Source organism: Hyla sarda, chromosome 7 (genome assembly GCF_029499605.1).
Source record: "Hyla sarda isolate aHylSar1 chromosome 7, aHylSar1.hap1, whole genome shotgun sequence".
Taxonomy (NCBI): domain Eukaryota; kingdom Metazoa; phylum Chordata; class Amphibia; order Anura; family Hylidae; genus Hyla; species Hyla sarda.
The window spans coordinates 119,722,529-119,740,915 of record NC_079195.1 but is presented as its reverse complement, the minus strand read 5'-3'; the positions used below and the strand labels follow the sequence as shown (position 1 = coordinate 119,740,915).

Genomic DNA, 18,387 nt, shown 5'->3' with positions numbered 1-18,387 from the left:
TATACAGTGACTGGTTACAGGAGATATATATGTATAAATCAGAGGTTGATATATACACAATTATAGTGTGATACCTTTTTGACATATACTGACTTGGAAGTAATATATCATTGCTTGCATCTTGTTGTTGCAGTCTTTTGGTCGCCACCTCTTTTCTTGGGGTTTGTAGAATTCTCTCTTGAACATGTATGTAATTGGTATTGTAATACAGAATATTGTGCAATATCTTGTGTAGTTAGTAGTATATTTTATTTTATAACTGCATTATATTGCTGGGGTTGTATAGGTTACAGTGGCGTTGCTAGGGTTGGTGTTACCCGGTGCGGTAGAAAATGGTGTCACCCCCATACCTCCCCCCCCCCCCTCAGTAAGTTTTTAGCCTGTTGTGACAGACACCACTGTTGTAGCGCATTGTGAGAAATTCCAGTATAATAATCAGATATACCAGTTGCCACAGAATAGGAAAGTGTTAAAGAAATTTTCACCATTTAAATATACAGCTCCCAGAATTACTTAAAGGGGTACTCCACTGGAAAACATTTACTTTTATATCAACTGGTGCCAGAAAGTTAAACAGATTTTTAAATTACTTCTATTTAAAATCTTAATACTTACAGTACTTATAAGCTGGTGTATGCTCCACAGGAAGTTGTGTAGTGCTTTCCAGTCTGACCACAGTGCTATTTGCTGACACCTCTGTCCATGTCAGGAACTGTCCAGAGCAGGATAGGTTTGCTATGGGGATTTGCTCCTACTATGACAGTTCTTGACATGGACAGAGGTGTCAGCACAGAGCACTGTGGTCAGACAGAAAAGAAATTAAAAAAGAAAACATCTTCCTGTGAATCGCTTATACAGCAGCTAATAAGTACTGGAAGGATTAAGATTTTTTTAAATAGAAGTAATTTACAAATCTGTTTAACTTTGTAGCACCAGTTGATTAAAAAAAATGTTTTCCAGTAGAGTACCCCTTTGAGCAGTGGTGAGGTTATACTGGGAGTTGTAGTTTCACTGACCTAACTGTAGAACTGACAAGCGACTACAGCTCTGATAGGACACAGAGAGGAGAATGTACAATGGTATCAGTGACTACAGGTGACGTCTTCTCTATAGTGAGGAGAATACACAATATCAGTGACTACAGGTGACGTCTTCCCTTATCTAATTCAGATGGTACATACCGCCAGGACTTGTTCCAGCTAAAACTTCTCTCTGCAGAATGTGACGCCCAGACGTCTCCTCACTATGTCAGCGCATTCTCATCCTCTATATGAAAACAATTATAATTATAAACCTGACAGACACTGTATTCTCTAAATATAATACTACTATACATTACACTCTTTGATTATAAACCTTCCATACACCGTACACACCACACTGTACATTCTGAATATAATACCAACAGATACTGTACACTCTGAATATAAATCTGCCACATACTGTACCCCTGAATATAATACCGCCACACACTGTACCCACTGAATATAATACTACCACATACTGTACCCTCTGAATATAATACTACCACCCACTGCGCCCTCTGAATATAATGCTACCACACACTGTGCCCTCTGAACATAAATCTGCCACATACTGTACCCTCTGAATATAAATCTGCCACATACTGTACCCCTGAATATAAATCTGCCACATACTGTACCCCTGAATATAAATCTGCCACATACTGTACCCCTGAATATAAATCTGCCACATACTGTACCCCTGAATATAATACAGCCACACACTGTACCCACTGAATATAATACTACCACATACTGTACCCTCTGAATATAATACCAACACATACTGTACACTCTGAATATAATACTACCACCCACTGCACCCTCTGAACATAATACTACCACAAACTGCGCCCTCTGAATATAAATCTGCCACACACTGTACCCCTGAATATAATACCGCCACATATTGTACCCTCTGAATATAATACTACCACCCACTGCGCCCTCTGAATAGAATACTTAGAGATGAGCGAACTACAGTAAATTCAACTCGTCACAAACTTCTCGGCTCGGCAGTTGATGACTTTTCCTGCATAAGTTAGTTCAGCTTTCAGGTGCTCCCGTGGGCTGGAAAAGGTGGATACAGTCCTAGGAGACTCTTTCCTAGGAATGTATCCACCTTTTCCAGCCCACCGGAGCACCTGAAGGCTGAACTAATTTACGCAGGATAAGTCATCAACTGCCGAGCCGAGAAGTTCGTGACGAATCGAATTTACTGTAAGTTCACTCATCTCTAATAATACTACCACAAACTGCGCCCTCTGAATATAATACTACCACAAACAGCGCCCTATAAATATAATACTACCACAAACTGTGCCCTCTGAATATAATACTACCACCCACTGCGCCCTCTGAATAGAATACTACCACAAACTGTGCCCTCTGAATATAATACCACAACCGCAGTAACACCCCTCAACATCCGTTAGCTGATGCTATTACCACGGGAGGGGGGTATTGGTGGTGTTGCTAGTGGATGATGGGGGTGCTACTACTGGGGGGGTGTTGCTGGAGGATGATGAGGGTGCTACTGGCCATCCCCCCTGGCAGTATTACCCCCATCATCCATCGGCAGGATCATCCTCCTTGCAGGAGCACCACCATCATCCACCATCAGGATCTGCTGATGGAGGTGCTGCTGGGGGGGGGGGGGGGGGGTTTTGCTGGTGGATGATGAGGGTGCTACTGCCAGGGGGGGAGCATTAGGTAGGCAGCAGTTCCCCCACATTAGGTAGGTAGCAGTTTCCCCACAATAGGTAGCATCTTTGCCCCACATTAGGCAGCATAAATTCCCCACATTTGGTACCAGTTCCCCCACATTAGGTAGGTACCAGTTACCCCACATTAGGTAGCAATTTCCCCACATTAGGTAGCACAGATTCCCCACATTAGGTAACACAGATTCCCCACATTAGGTAACACAGATTCCCCACATTAGGTAACACAGATTCCCCACATTCGGTAGCACAGATTCCCCACATTCGGTAGCACAGATTCCCCACATTCGGTAGCACAGATTCCCCACATTCGGTAGCATAGACTCCCCACATTAGGTAGCATAGACTCCCCACATTAGGTAGTAGTTTCCCCACATTAGGCCGCAGGTTCCCTTGCAGGTTCCCCACAATGGGTCAAAGTCTCCCCACAATTGATCGCTGGTTCAACCGCACGCACGCACGCACGCACACACAAAAAAAAACACATACAACACAGAGGGACACATACACAAACACACACAGTCAGAGAGACACACACTCACACACAGTCACACACACAGTCACACACACACACAGTCACACACACACACAGTCACACACACACAGTCACACACACACAGTCACACACACACAGTCACACACACACAGTCACACACACACACACACAGTCACACACACACACACACAGTCACACACACACACACACACAGTCACACACACACACAGAGTCACACAAACACACAGTCACACACACACTGTCACACACACACACTGAGAGTCACACAAACACACAGTCACACACACAGTCACACAGTCACATACACACACACACACAGAGTCACACACACAAACATAGATAGAGACAGACACACACGCACCCATCCAGCGCAGCGATCCTTCTCACCGGGCGCCCTGCGAGTGACGTAACTGACGTCCTCCTGCGCGGCCATGCGGTGTGACGTCAGGCCGGCGCAGACGTGGAAGCGGAGGCCGGGCACAGTGCTGGTGAAGGTGAGGGGGGGGGGGGGGGTGCGATAACGGACGGGCGCACCGCACACACAGCACAGGTGAAGGCGGGGGGGGTTGTTGACGGTTGGGAGGCCAGTCGGGCACAGTAGGGGGGTGTCAGTGTAGCTGGGGAGGGGGGGGTGGGGGCTGCGGAGCGTCTTGGTGTCACCCCATTAGGTTGGTGTCACTGGTGCGGGCCGCACCCCCCCGCACCCGGGTCGCAACGCCACTGATAGGTTATGATATCACTACAAATGGTAGCCAGTTTTGGTAGCACTAGATTATTTATTATGTTAGAATACTCTTCATATAATGCAGAGTTTAAGGTACTACCAACTTTCTCAGCAATACACAAAATCTTGATTGGCTTTTGATGTCTTTTCAGCTGATAAGAAGACTCAGAAGAAACCTTCACGTTTTTCATCATTCCTTCCTACAGTACAAGAGCTGAATGATATTAAGAACAAGAAAAAGGTATTAAGCTGGCAGTCCATAGCCATGTGTTGTTTTTGTTTGCCATTACCACAAAGAAATAACATTTGATTTCTTTGTGTTGGTGGTTTTCTAGCTCCTTATAACTGGAACTGAGCAATTTAATCAAAAGCCGAAGAAAGGCATACAGTTTCTTCAAGAAAAAAATCTCTTGGCAACACCAATGGATAACAAGGAGGTGGCTCAGTGGCTCAGGGAGAACCCAAGACTGGACAAAAAAATGATTGGAGAATTTATAAGTGATCGCAAGAACCTCGATCTACTTGAGAGTTTTGTGGGGTGAGTTGGAGGATCTTTGTTTCTGTTTCTTACTGATTACAAAAAGCAGAAGAAAAGTTTGACGTTGTTTACACGTGAGCAGCACAAATCTTTTTTGTGTCCTGAAGCCAACACAATGTATCTGTATTGAGCAGTGTTTTCCAACTAGGGTTCCTCAAAAGATAGCAACAACAGAGATATCACTTTTACAGATTGACTGGGTACAATTGTAGTAAACGCTCAACTATCATTAAAAGTCTTGGTTCTGCAAGTAAACCATAATGCATTTTTTGGCTGCAAATGGAGAATAGAAATAAATATTAGATGCTTGTATAACCGTTGATTATACAATATTTGTGCTGTAAAAAACCCTTTAGCCATTCTTTTACAGGTCATATAATAAATATACGGTATATCAGAGGTTTGCCTTTGTGTGTCTGGCATGGATGTCATGAAAATATATGTAAGAGGAGCAGTTGACCATCCGATTATTCTTAGTATACACTTGTGTAAATGAAACCATCTTTGTAATTGTTCTACACCAGATATAAGGAGTAAGGCTCAGCTGATGTTTATAAACCCCTTACAAAGTTGTTTTGTTTATGTGTTAAGTGTAATTGTTATCTGTTTTGTTTCCTTTATTCCATGTAGAACATTTCCGTTCCAAGGCTTGAGAGTTGATGAAGCATTAAGACTTTACCTTGAAGCCTTCCGTTTACCAGGGGAAGCACCAGTTATTCATAGGTTACTGGAAGTATTTACAGAGCACTGGAGGGTAAGATATTGTCCGGTTATTGTTTTTTTGTTTTTTATTTTCTTTTTTTTTTCCCCTCAGGTCAATAGTTAGCTATGGAATTCATGATCAAAAACTTTGACAACTGTAAAAATATAAACATGATACTTGTTGTATATTGTCTGTTACTATACAGTAGATAACTATAGCCACTTAATTATTTTTTATTAACCCCTTATGTTTTTATTCCAGAACTCCAATGGAACTCCTTTTGCACATAGTGATGCCTGCTTTGCCTTGGCATATGCGGTCATCATGCTTAATACTGACCAACACAATCACAATGTCCGCAAGCAAAGTGTGCCAATGACTCTAGAGGTGAGATTACGCTGCCTTATAATCCCGTACAACCCCATAAATGGCAAAATGTACTGTAAGAATTTTCTCCTTTCTATTTTCCATATGGCTGAAGTGGTTGTAGATTTTACTAAAATGTATTACAGCTATGCCCGAAAAAATGATTGCCAATGAATATTGTGTATGGAAGTCAGTTTTATCTTTCCAGTTATTTTTACCTGTATATGTATTTAATGATGAATGAAATTATATTGTGAAGAGTCAAACTGCTGGTTTACTTAGGGCAGATTCCCTGGTCTTAGGCCACTTATAAGTTTGGTAGTTTTAATAAGGCCAAGGTTCCCTAAATCACCTTTCATTCATTGTCAGATAGAAAGCTGCTCACTTTGGAATGTGCATTTCACTAAATGGATTACTGATAGTACTTTTTTCTATTTCCCAATCAATATATTCACTGTGTATTACATGGTATTTTTAATTCTTGCTGCAATATATACTAGCACTTTTTAAATGCTTTGATTTGTTTATATAACATCCATTTTCAATATACTTTGTCCTGGTCACGTGACGGACTCATAGGTGTGGAACTGAACAGTTACATCAACTACTAGATTTGTTTTTTAGTAGTAGGGGGTGGCAATAAGAATCAAAGAGGCAGACAACTCAGGCATGCCAAAAATAGGTATAAACAAGAGCCTCTATATTATCTGATAACCAATGTTGCTCTAAATAAGCAAACATTTAATATATATATATATATCCTAGAGTGCTTCTTTTGAAGTGATTTTTTTTTTCTTTTACTCTTCAGGAGTTCAGGAAAAACTTGAAAGGTGTCAATGGTGGAAAGGATTTTGACCAAGATATGCTTGAAGATATTTATCATGCCATCAAGTAAGTTGTGCCCTGCAAGGTTGTTTATTGCTGAATAAGTGTCCTGTTCTATTTTGTATTGATAGAAAACTTTTATTAACATTTTGTGTGGCCTCTCAGGGTACAGTTAAAGAAGAAATGTGGCAGAAATCTTTTAAGTTCCCCTGTGTCGGGCTGCAAAAACTAAAAAAAAAATAAAAAGAACTTTAACTCCCCTTCCTACATTCCCCCGTTGCTCCGGTATCGCTGCTTGGCGCCATGCTTCTTAGGCTTGATGTTAACTTTTTTTAAATTTTTTTTTATTTTATTTTTTATTTTGTTATATTTCACAAACAATAATCCAGACATTAACCTTCCCCATAATCCAGGGAATGGCAACACAAAATACATGAAAAAGGAACATAAAATAAATCATACCCTCATTCATTCAGTCCTTTCATACCTACAGATTTCTTATATAGTTGGAACATTCAAACATTGTATACTGCTTTATAACATGGCAGTACAAATTAATCAATTACATTATTCACGGTAATTCACCTCTAAATAATTTCCATAATCTCCACTTTTCTTCATGTTTTTTGCTCTCCAAATTATTTTGTGCTATGAACCCCTCCAATGTGTTATTCCTCTGTACAACATTCCCAAGTTCCAAAATATCTGGTATTTCCTCTGTTTTCCATTTAATAGCAATTTGACTACGTGCTACAAATAAAATATGTGTTATTAATATTAGTTCCGAGATTGGCAATGTATTTGTTGTGAGTGAGAGTAATGCAATTTCTGGGCCCCACCTGATGTTGCGGTTCACTATTCTATTTATCAAACTTTGAATTTGACTTCAATATTTTTGGACTACTAGACAGTCCCACCATACATGATATAGTTAACCTATTGCTGTTTTACATCTCCAACAATACTTTGACATTTGGGGTGAAATGCGATTTAACTGTACAGGCACCCAATGCCATCTATATAAGAACTTCCCAGAAATATCGAAGTGATTAGTACAATGAGAAACTCTAGATGGTAAACTGAACACAAACTCCCACTCTTCCCGAGAAAAAGATTGACCTAGATCCTCTTCCCATTTTTGTTGAGAGTAAAGGGGGCAAAGATTTTTAAAATTAAGTGTTTATACGCTAGGGATATTCCCTTTTCAGCACGTTCAATATTTTGGAAATACATTTCGTATGGGGTGATTATCTCTTGTTTGTGCCACTTAAGAGAGACCAAAAGGTGTCCTAATTGTAAATATTTGAAAAAATATTTTGAAGAAACATGAAATATAGCACAAATTTCCCCAAAACTCATTAAAGTACCTTGTTCCTCAATATCTGATCATTTCTCTATACCACGATGCTTCCATTCTTCAAGATTTAAATGAGGGAGTAAGTGTTCCAGGGCTTCCAGTGGTGTTGCAGAGTAAGTTATAAAATGTATAAACCCTTTACTAACCAAACCTTTCCATATTTTAATACCTGCTTTAATAGTGGGGGAACGGACGGTGATCAGACTTTTAGAGATCGCTGCAGACCATAATAAAACATTAGTTGGGATTTTCAATTGACATGCCTCTGACAATACCCAGTTTTTATCTTGTTTATTATGCCACCAAAATTTTAACTGATTAAGTACTATTGCATAGTAATATGTTTTAAAGTCCGGGCACCCCAGTCCCCCCTCATTTATAGGTGCATATAACGTACTTGCTCTTACTCTGTGTTTACCACCTTTCCAAATGTACCTCAACACTATAGTTTGTAACTGTTTTAAGCTACCTAATGAGTAATTTATTGGCAAATTTTTAAAAAGCTATATTAATTACTTTTGGCAGTGTAAACATTTTTATTGCCGCTATTCGGCCTATCCAGGACAAAGGTAATTTGGAGTATGTCTCCAGGGTCTCCTTTATATTCAAAATTAGTGGATTCAAATTTTGAGTAGATAAATTATTCAGATCCGAACACAATCTTATCCCCAAATAAATAATGTTTATAAACTCCTTAATTGATGTTCTATATCTGGCTCCATAATAATTGGTAATATAGTTGATTTATTAAAGTTACCGGTAACTTTGTAATAACTAACCTCTGAGTAGGATTGAATGATGTCCATCACTGCTGGAAGAGAGCTTTGTACCGATGTCAGTGCTATCAGCACGTCATCGGCATATAGGCATATTTTATGCTCAGCAGATGCTATCTTTACTCCTGAAATCCTGTAACATGCTTCTTAGGCATGAGACTTCACATTGCGGTCAGCATATCGGCTGCAGCGATGTCCCCCTCGGCTGGTGATAGGCTGAGCGCATGGTCATGTAAGGAGCTCAGCCTATCACCGGCCGAGGTGGGACATTGCTGCGGCTGGCGATACGCTGACCGCAGTGTGATGTTTCGAGCCTAAGAAGCAGGGAGCCGAGCAGGGCCAGAGGAACGGGATGCCGATACTGGAGCAACAGGGGAACGTAAGAAGGGGAGTTAAGGTTAGTTTATTTATTTTTTTTAGTTTTTGCAACCCGGGCACAGGGGAATTTAAAAGATTTCTGCTGCATTTATCCTTTAACAAAAATAGAAGGAAATTGCAAAATTCAAAACACAGAAAAGCTTTGTAAAATAGGATTCATCAGAAAAGCATCTTTCTAGCCACAATTAGAAAAGCCTGTTCTTTTTCATGTTACTTTGTTGTTACTAGTACAAGGATTGTACTGCAAAAAGCGAGGCAATGTAGGTTCAGGATATTACTAGCATATTGTAATATTTGATATTCTGTTTATTTCCTTTTGCATTTGGACACTGTAGAGCACATAAGAATTTAATCAGGTTTCTGTTATTTCTGTTCTGTCGTCACTGCACCTTGTCTAGCTGTTAAGAAGCCAGGCTCTTTCAATGCTCACTGCTGTTTATAGGCAGCGAGGGCTTAAGAAATCCAGTCTGCTCAGTAAATCCAACACCCGAGACTTCAAAGCTCAGGGGATTACCAAACTCAGGAGTCAGGATGTAATCTCTGGCACTTGTTTGCTTTCATTTCTCTTTTCCATGCTTTAAGGAGGTCAGTCACGGAATGTTTTGGATGATGCTCACACTTATGCACTGTAGTGCAACCAGTGACCGTCTGTCGTATGTGGCACAGGCTTAGTGAGCTTGGCGTGAAAAATTCATTCTTTGTGAGCAACTACCTTGCTGCCCCCAAAGCAGTTTTTTTTTCTTCTTTACAGATTTTGCAAAGTGCCACAAATACCTTTCTATTTCATCTGACTTTAAATGAATAGACCAGTATTGTTGCTGCAATTGTTGCTTTAAATGAATAGACCAGTATTGTTGCTGCTTAAACTGCCCTGCAATCCTTCATAAATTCCACCGACAGTGCAAAGCATGTACACCCGTTCTTTTGTGCAAACTGCACCATAATTCTTACACGATTACAATAGTAAATCATTGAGTTGTCTTTTGTATGTATTAAAATTAGAATTCTGTTTAGGTATTTCCTAAAGAGAATCTGACAGCTAGTTCACCCGCACTAAACCCAAAATGATGGGTTACTCATCAAAATGCAATGGTTAGTTGCTGCATTATGCTAGTAAATAGTTTTATTCCTACTGCGCCCCAGCATGAGATATCACAGTAAGTCATGGAGTAAAGCTCACAGCTGCATCCTTTCCCAGCTATATCAAAAGCTTGTTGGTGGTCTGAACACACAGACCTCGTCTGATCAAAACCTTTAACATGCCTTTGCGACATATATGTTTTTTTGAATGACAGCGGCACTTTAATCTAAGTGTTCTATTGCCTGTTCTCTTCAGGAATGATGAAATAGTGATGCCTGAAGAACAAACAGGTCTGGTCAAGGAAAATTACATGTGGAGTGTGTTGCTGCATAGAGGCGCATCATCTGAAGGCATCTTCCTGCATGTTACACCCGGAAGTTATGACCATGATCTGTTTACTATGACCTGGGGGCCAACTATTGCTGCCTTGTCATATGTGTTTGACAAGAGCATGGAAGAGACCATCATTCAGAAAGCCATATCTGGATTCAGGTAATGATTTGGATCACTAAATCCTCCGTGGTTGGATAATTCATAAAAGGGATATACTGGGGTTATTCAGTGTACCAGTTGAATTTGTGGTCAGCTTTAGGCACATCTCATAATCTGGTGCATTCTGTTACAGATTCATGTCAGATTGCTTACATTAGCATAAAATCTGATGTAAGTAGTTTCTACTTGGTGAAAAAAAAAATTGGTGCCTCACTTTAAATGTGTGTTTATTGTGCTAAATTCCCTTTTCTCACTTTTTTTAGGAAATGTGCAATGATATCTGCACACTATGGGTTGAGTGATGTTTTTGACAATCTCATCATTTCTCTCTGCAAGTTTACAACTCTTAGTAGTGAGGTAAGGGGTAGACCATCAATAAAAAAAAATGCTACAAAACCCATTGAGACCCTCAACCATCTTAATTAAATGGATTAGCCAGGAATAAAAAAAAAAGTGTATATGTGGGTCTCCCAAGAGGTTAAAAAAAGCTATATTTACCTGCCCAAATCCCCCACAGTTGCTATGCCAACTCTCCTGGTTTCCAGACCCGTTGGCTGCTGCCTTGTTGCTGATGTTGCTCCATGTCTGCAGCAACTGGCTGGTCAGCCAATCACTGGCCACAGCAATGTTCCAGCTCAGTCAATGATTCACTGGACAGGGCAGTTCCTGCGGGGACGGTGCATCATCCGCATCCAGGAAGTAGCCAGGACTTTGAACGTCAACTGCATGGGACAGAGGCAGGCCAGTATAGGTTGTTTTTTATTTTCTACTTCACCACTCTAGCCATGATTTTTTTTTTTTTTTTTTTTTTATTTATGCCTGGGTAACCCCTTTAAGATGGTTGGTAAACAGTAAATCATAAATTGTTATGGTCAGCAAGATCAAAGCATTTTAGTTTGTGTCATGTAAATAAATACTATAACGTAAAAGGTAAGACCTTCTTTTTTGTTTGTTTGTTTTTGTGTGTGTGTGTGTGTTTGTGAGTGGTTTTCGTGAACATTATATGCAGGGTGCAGATCTTGTATTACAATAAGGAGTCTATTTCAAGGGAGTCAACAGTGTAGTAGTGATATAGTTTTTTATATTTGTGCAATACTACAGAATGTACCGTAGTTGCTTTGATATTTCCAATATAACTGTATCATTATCTTTAATTTGACTCATTTAGGTTTTGTTTTGTTTTTTTCTTTTCTTTCCAGGCTGTAGAAAATCTGCCCACTGGTTTTGGTAGCAACCTTAAAGCTCAGATAGCAGCCAGGACTGTGTTTAACCTTGCCTACCGACATGGAGATATTTTGCGTGAAGGCTGGAAAAACATAATGGACTCCATGTTGCAATTGTTTCGGGCTGAGCTATTGCCTAAGGCTATGGTTGAAGTGAGTAAAGTGTATATGTGTGCATTGCTATGTTAACCCATTCCTACAAATTGATATACCATAAATTATTGTGCTATATCTTAGTGTGGGACAGGGAAGTTAGAATAATAATGTCACTAGGTCACTGAATTGCTTATGTAACAACATTGACTTTATGATTTTATTGTGTTAAAAAAAAAAAATCTTATTTTCACAATACACATTTACAATACATGATAACTTGACAAGTTGTTAGTGTAGTGTACTAACCTCTATAAACAGTTTAAACTATCACTTCAGCTGTTTAACTCTTAAAGCACCGCTTGCATTTTTTTTTTTTTAAGGTTGAAGACTTTGTTGACCCCAATGGAAAGATTTCTCTTCAGCGTGAGGAAATTCCAGCAAACCGGTGTGTAAAATGTAATAGACTTAATAGTGAGTGTGGAATATTGCACATAGTAGGCTTTTTCTAAAAAAAATTTATTATAATTTTTTTTTTAAAGAAAGAATTAGCTTGATTGAGTTTGTAAAAATAAATACATTTAAAAAAAGGACAACTCCTTTACAAAAAAATGTTTGTAGTCATTTTTTACACCCTTGCAGACTTCCATTGGTTAAAGCGCATCTGTCACACATTTGTACCCCCATAAACTAATCGCAGGGTAACAAAGTTCTTTAGAATTACTCTCCAGGTATACCTTTTACTGTTTTCTAGCAGCTTTTATGAGGCTAAAAAATGCTTTATAAGACAGCCAGCAACAGTCAGATAGGAGTGGCTATGGCCCGCAGCCGCCACGCCCGTCTCCTGTATGTCATCGCTAGGACCGCTGTGTGATAGGTCCCAGCACATAGGCCCCTTTATTATCCTTATCTTTGGCGACGAACATACAAATGTATAAGTAAATAAGTGTCCGTTCTTCTATCAATTTACAATGCCCGTTCTCCTATTAGGTTACAGTGCCGTCACAGCAGTTTAGTTTGCATAGCATTGCATTGCTATGGAAATTAGCCACCTGCAGCGCCAGTGATGTGAAGAAAAATGTCTCCTGGTGCTGCGGGCCACAAGCCTGATATAAGCTGCTAGAAAGCAGTAAAAAAGTATACCTTTAAAGTAATTCTAAAGAACTTTGTTACCCTGCGATTAGTTTATGGGGGTACAAATTCGTGACAGTTGCGCTTTAAAGAGTCTTTGCATTGGTTTTCCACTTATAGAGGGGGTTCAGTTCAGTGAACAGTGGTTAACTAGTTCAGAAAGTCCCTTTTACATCATAAAAACCTCAGCCTGGCTTATTCTAGCTGTTTTTTTTCCATAGTGGGGAATCTACAGTCCTGAGTTTTGTCAGCTGGTTGACACTCAGTGGCACAGAGCAGTCCAGTCTAAGAGGGCCTTCTACCGAAAACCAGGAAGCAAAGAAGATGGCTTTAGAATGTATTAAGGTAATTTAATGAAGAGCATTATTAAAGCGCTTCTTTTACTAAGTCACAGGCTTCACAACTTAGATTGAAGTTCAGAATTTATGCCTCTAAGTTGGTGGTATAACTGATGAAAGTCTACCTACCTGTACTTGGAAGAATAACTTTATTTCTAATTGCTTTTTAAACTCCAATAATTGGCCGTTGACTCTTGGTGTTGACATTACCTATACCTTTTGATTTCCATTCCTATGTTTCAAATGATTCTAAGCCTCTTGGGTAATGTAGCTTTTTGCATTTTCTTAGTCCAATTGCTTTGTTTGCATTGTAGCTGTGTGATCCAGAAAAACTTATCACCGAGAGCAAGTTCCTCCAGTTAGAGTCTCTGCAGGAGCTTATGAAGGTAAGTCTAAATGTTATTTCAGGTAAAGCTGCTATTGTTTTTGAGTGCTATTATACCATAGTCCACAATTACAACGTCATGATTCATGCTTATTTTACTTGACACAGTGTTTCATGAGAAAGATATTAGACAAACCACAGTGGTCCATTCTCTATTACCACTGTTTGGAAATGTACGGTAAACATCTGTGTTCACTGTATAAATGATGAAATTATTACACTGGTTTCCTGTCAGGTGGATTCTTATATTTTATTTAGGCACTGATATCTGTAACCCCTGATGAAGAGACATATGATGAAGAAGATGCTGCCTTCTGCTTGGAAATGCTGCTCAGAATAGTCCTTGAAAACAGGTATTAAAAGAAGTTTATTTAATCAAGTGAATTTATAATTGCATGCTTGTAGACATCCTTAGACATTGGTTCACAAGTCCCAATAATATAATACTACCTTGCCCAAACAGAATGTGGATCTCGATGGCTTGGAGAGTTTCCTTATGTGACTGGTATTGCAAAGTCACATTTCCATTTCTATTTTATATGACCCAGCTTTTCACCAGTTTCCTACAGCTCAATTCACTGTGAATAGGGTTGTCAGAAATGGCAAAAAGAGCATGTTTTATGTGACATGCCCAGTCTATACACAGCCCATTGTCCAGCCAAGGTCACAGGGAAAGATAGTTATTATTTTTTTTATTTTTTTTCAATGGTTTTTATGGAAGATTTTTTTTTTTGTGTAATACAAACATAACTGTGTAGGTTGTCTACTACAAAATGTTCTTAAAATGGACAGAGATGTCAGCAGAGAGCACTGTGGTCATGATGTCAGCAGAGAGCTCTGTGTTCCAAAAAGAAAATAATTTCCTCTGTAGTATTCAGCAGCTAGTAAGTACTGGAAGGATTAAGATTTTTTAATAGAAGTAATTTACAAACCTGTTTAACTTTCTGGCACCAGTTGATTTAAAAAAAAAAAAGTTTTCCACCAGAGTACCCTTTAACCTCTTCAGGACATAGGGCGTATGGATACGCCCTGAATCCCGAGTCCTTAAGGACCGAGGGCGTATCCATACGCCCGTGGGAATTCCGGCCCCCACCGCTAGCCGGTTGGGGACCGGAGCCGGATGCCTGCTGAAATCGTTCAGCAGGCATCCCGGCATATCGCCCAGGGGGGTCATTATGCCCCCCCATGTCGGCGATCGCCGCAGATCGCTGGACAATTCAGTCCAGCGATCTGCGGCGATTCCGGGTCAATCGGGTCTCGGGTGACCCGGAATTACTGGCTGTTCGGGGCCGTCTCTGACGGCCCCGAACAGCCAGAGCCTGCAGGGGTGAGGTGGCACTGGTGCCACCTCACGATCGCCCTGATTCGTCGGCCGGACTACCGGCCGACCAATCAGGGCGCCTGCTGCGGGTGTCACTCCCGCACCCGCTCCGCCCCTCTTCTGGAGGACGTGAGCGGGTGCGGGACGTGCACCCCGGGTGCTGGGGACCCCGATCCCCGGCGCCCCTGTTGGGATCGGGGCCCCAGGAGCAGCTGCGGCGGCGGGACTGACCTGCAGCGTCTGGATCGTTGGAGGTGAGTGACAGCCTCCTGCTGTTGCTTAGCAACAGCTCCCAGCATGCAAAAAGGGCATGCTGGGAGCTGTAGTTATGCAACAGCAGGAGGCAGACCACCACAACTCCCAGCATTCCCTTATGGGCATGCTGGGACTTATGGTTTTGCAACAGCTGGAGGCACATTCTTTCTATGGAAAAGTGTACCTTCAGCTGTTGTCTAACTACAACTCCCAGCTTGCACAAACAGCTAAAGTGCATGTTGGGAGTTGTAGTGGTGCATCTGGTGGTTGCATAACTACAACTCCCAGCATGCCCGTTGGCTGTCGGTGACTGCTGAGAGTTGTAGTTTTGCAACAGCTGAAGGCACACTGGTTGTGAAACTCAGAGTTTTTTTTTACCTAACTCAGTGTTTCACGACCGGTGTGCCTCCAGCTGTTGCAAACTACAACTCTCAGCAGTCACCGTACACCATGCACCGTACATGCTGGGAGTTGTAGTTTTGCAACAGCTGGAGGCACACTGGTTGTGAAACACTGAGTTAGGTCACAAACTCAGTGATACATAACCAGTGTGCCTACAGTTGTTACAAAACTGCAACTCTCAGCAGTCACCGACAGCCAACGGGCATGCTGGGAGTTGTAGTTATGCAACAGCTGGATGTCCCCCCCCAATGTGAACGTACAGGGTACACTCACATGGGCGGAGGATTACAGTAAGTATCTGGCTGCAAATTTGAGCTGCCGCAAACTTTCTGCTGCAGCTCAAATTGCCAGCGAGAAACTACTGTGAACCCCCCGCCCGTGCGACTGTACCCTAAAAACACTACACTAACACAAAAAATAAAATAAAAAGTAAAAAACACTACATATACACATACCCCTATACAGCCCCCCTCCCCAATAAAAATGAAAAACGTCTGGTACGCCACTGTTTCCAGAACGGAGCCTCCAGCTGTTGCAAAACAACTCCCAGTATTGTCGGACAGCCGTTGACTGTCCAGGCATGCTGGGAGTTTTGCAACAGCTGGAGGCACCCTGTTTGGGAATCACTGGCGTAGAATACCCCTATGTCCACCCCTATGCAATCCCTAATTTAGGCCTCAAATGCGCATGGCGCTCTCACTTTGGAGCCCTGTCGTATTTCAAGGCAACAGTTAAGGGTCACATATGGGATATCGCCGTACTCGGGAGAAATTGTGTTACAAATTTTGGGGGGTATTTTCTGCTTTTACCCTTTTTAAAAATGTAAAATTTTTGGGAAAACAAGCATTTTAGGTAAAAAAAAAAAAATTTTTTTACATATGCAAAAGTCGTGAAACACCTGTGGGGTATAAAGGTTCACTTAACCCCTTGTTACGTTCCCCGAGGGGTCTAGTTTCCAAAATGGTATGCCATGTGGGGTTTTTTTTTGCTGTCCTGGCACCATAGGGGCTTCCTAAATGCGGCATGCCCCCAGAGCAAAATTTGCGTTCAAAAAGCCAAATGTGACTCCTTCTCTTCTGAGACCTGTAGTGCGCCAGCAGAGCACTTTTCACCCCCATATGGGGTGTTTTCTGAATCGGGAGAAATTGGGCTTCAAATTTTTAGGGGTATTTTCTGCTATTACCTTTTTTAAAAATAAATTTTTTTTGGGAAAACAAGCATTTTAGGTAAAAATTTTTTTTTTTTTTTTTACATTTGCAAAAGTCGTGAAACACCTGTGGGGTATTAAGGTTCACTTTATCCCATGTTACATTCCCCGAGGGGTCTAGTTTCCAAAATGGTATGCCATGTGTTTTTTTTTTGCTGTTCTGGCACCATAAGAGCTTCCTAAAGGTAACATGCCCCCCAAAAACCATTTCAGAAAAACGTACTCTCCAAAATCCCCTTGTCGCTCCTTCCCTTCTGAGCCCTCTACTGCGCCCGCCAAACACTTTACATAGACATATGAGGTATGTGCTTACTCGAGAGAAATTGGGCTACAAATACAAGTAAAAATTTTGTCCTTTTACCCCTTGTAAAAATTCAAAAATTGGGTCTACAAGAACATGTGAGTGTAAAAAATGAAGATTGTGAATTTTCTCCTTCACTTTGCTGCTATTCGTGTGAAACACCTAAAGGGTTAAAACGCTGACTGAATGTTATTTTGAATACTTTGGGGGGTGTAGTTTTTATAATGGGGTCATTTATGGGGTATTTCTAATATGAAGACCCTTCAAATCCACTTCAAACCTGAACTGGTCCCTGAAAAATACTGAGTTTGAAAATTTTGTGAAAAATCGGAAAATTGCTGCTGACCGTTGAAGCCCTCTGGTGTCTTCCAAAAGTAAAAACACGTCAATTTTATGATGCAAACATAAAGTAGACATATTGTATATGTGAACCAAAAAAAAATGTATTCGTAATATCCATTTTCCTTACAAGCAGAAAGCTTCAAAGTTAGAAAAATGCTAAATTTTCAAATTTTTCATCAAATTTACGGATTTTTCACCAAGAAAGGATGCAAGTATCGACAAAAATTTACCACTATGTTAAAGTAGAATATGTCACGAAAAAACAATCTCGGAATCAGAATGATAACTAAAAGCATTCCAGAGTTATTAATGTTTAAAGTGACAGATGTGCAAAAAACGCTCCGGTCCTTAAGGCCAAAATGGGCTCCGTCCTGAAGGGGTTAAGGACTGAGCCCTTTTTTTCACCTTAAAGGACAAGTCTCACAGTAAACAGTTGTTCAGCTTTTAGTGCAGAAGGTAAAGTTATATAGGTTTGTAAATCACTTCCATTACCAATGCTGCTTAGAAACAAGCTTTATCTGCATTCTTCTGTCTGACAGGAAATTCAGCTGTTCCAGGTTTTCATGACTTTCGACCCCCTATTCAGGCTGTTATCAGCAGCATCCAGGGGCCGTGACGTGACAATTACCCAGAAAACCCCTGTGCTGCAGAGAGCTCCTGTGCTCTGCCTTAGCCCCTCCCATCTGATGAATATTCACACTGTCCTCCCTCTGTTCTGCAGTGATTGGCTGAGCAGCACTGCCTATATGCTGGCTGATTCAGATCATAGTTCTCTCCCCTCTCCTTGCTAATGTTTTTACACTGATAACGGAGGAGAGGGGGGAGGGGAGGGAGCTGCCAGCGTAGGGCTGTCACACTGAGAATGGAGGGGAGGGAGAGTAGAGTT

The 18,387-nt window shown here is 40.9% G+C and overlaps 1 protein-coding gene across 6 annotated transcripts in view; it reads left to right on the top strand.

Moving 5' to 3' along the window:
• The window catches only part of GBF1 (golgi brefeldin A resistant guanine nucleotide exchange factor 1), a 254,726-nt gene that overhangs the window by 190,449 nt on the left and 45,890 nt on the right, over nt 1-18,387 (top strand). For all 6 annotated transcript variants that reach the window (XM_056530579.1, XM_056530578.1, XM_056530577.1 and 3 more), the window contains 12 exons: nt 4,140-4,228; nt 4,323-4,525; nt 5,156-5,279; nt 5,490-5,615; nt 6,403-6,485; nt 10,267-10,503; nt 10,767-10,860; nt 11,703-11,879; nt 12,203-12,267; nt 13,172-13,295; nt 13,603-13,674; nt 13,932-14,026. In XM_056530579.1, the coding sequence (XP_056386554.1) occupies nt 4,140-4,228; nt 4,323-4,525; nt 5,156-5,279; nt 5,490-5,615; nt 6,403-6,485; nt 10,267-10,503; nt 10,767-10,860; nt 11,703-11,879; nt 12,203-12,267; nt 13,172-13,295; nt 13,603-13,674; nt 13,932-14,026 (1,489 nt within the window). The remainder of the gene's footprint in view (nt 1-4,139; nt 4,229-4,322; nt 4,526-5,155; nt 5,280-5,489; nt 5,616-6,402; nt 6,486-10,266; nt 10,504-10,766; nt 10,861-11,702; nt 11,880-12,202; nt 12,268-13,171; nt 13,296-13,602; nt 13,675-13,931; nt 14,027-18,387) is intronic.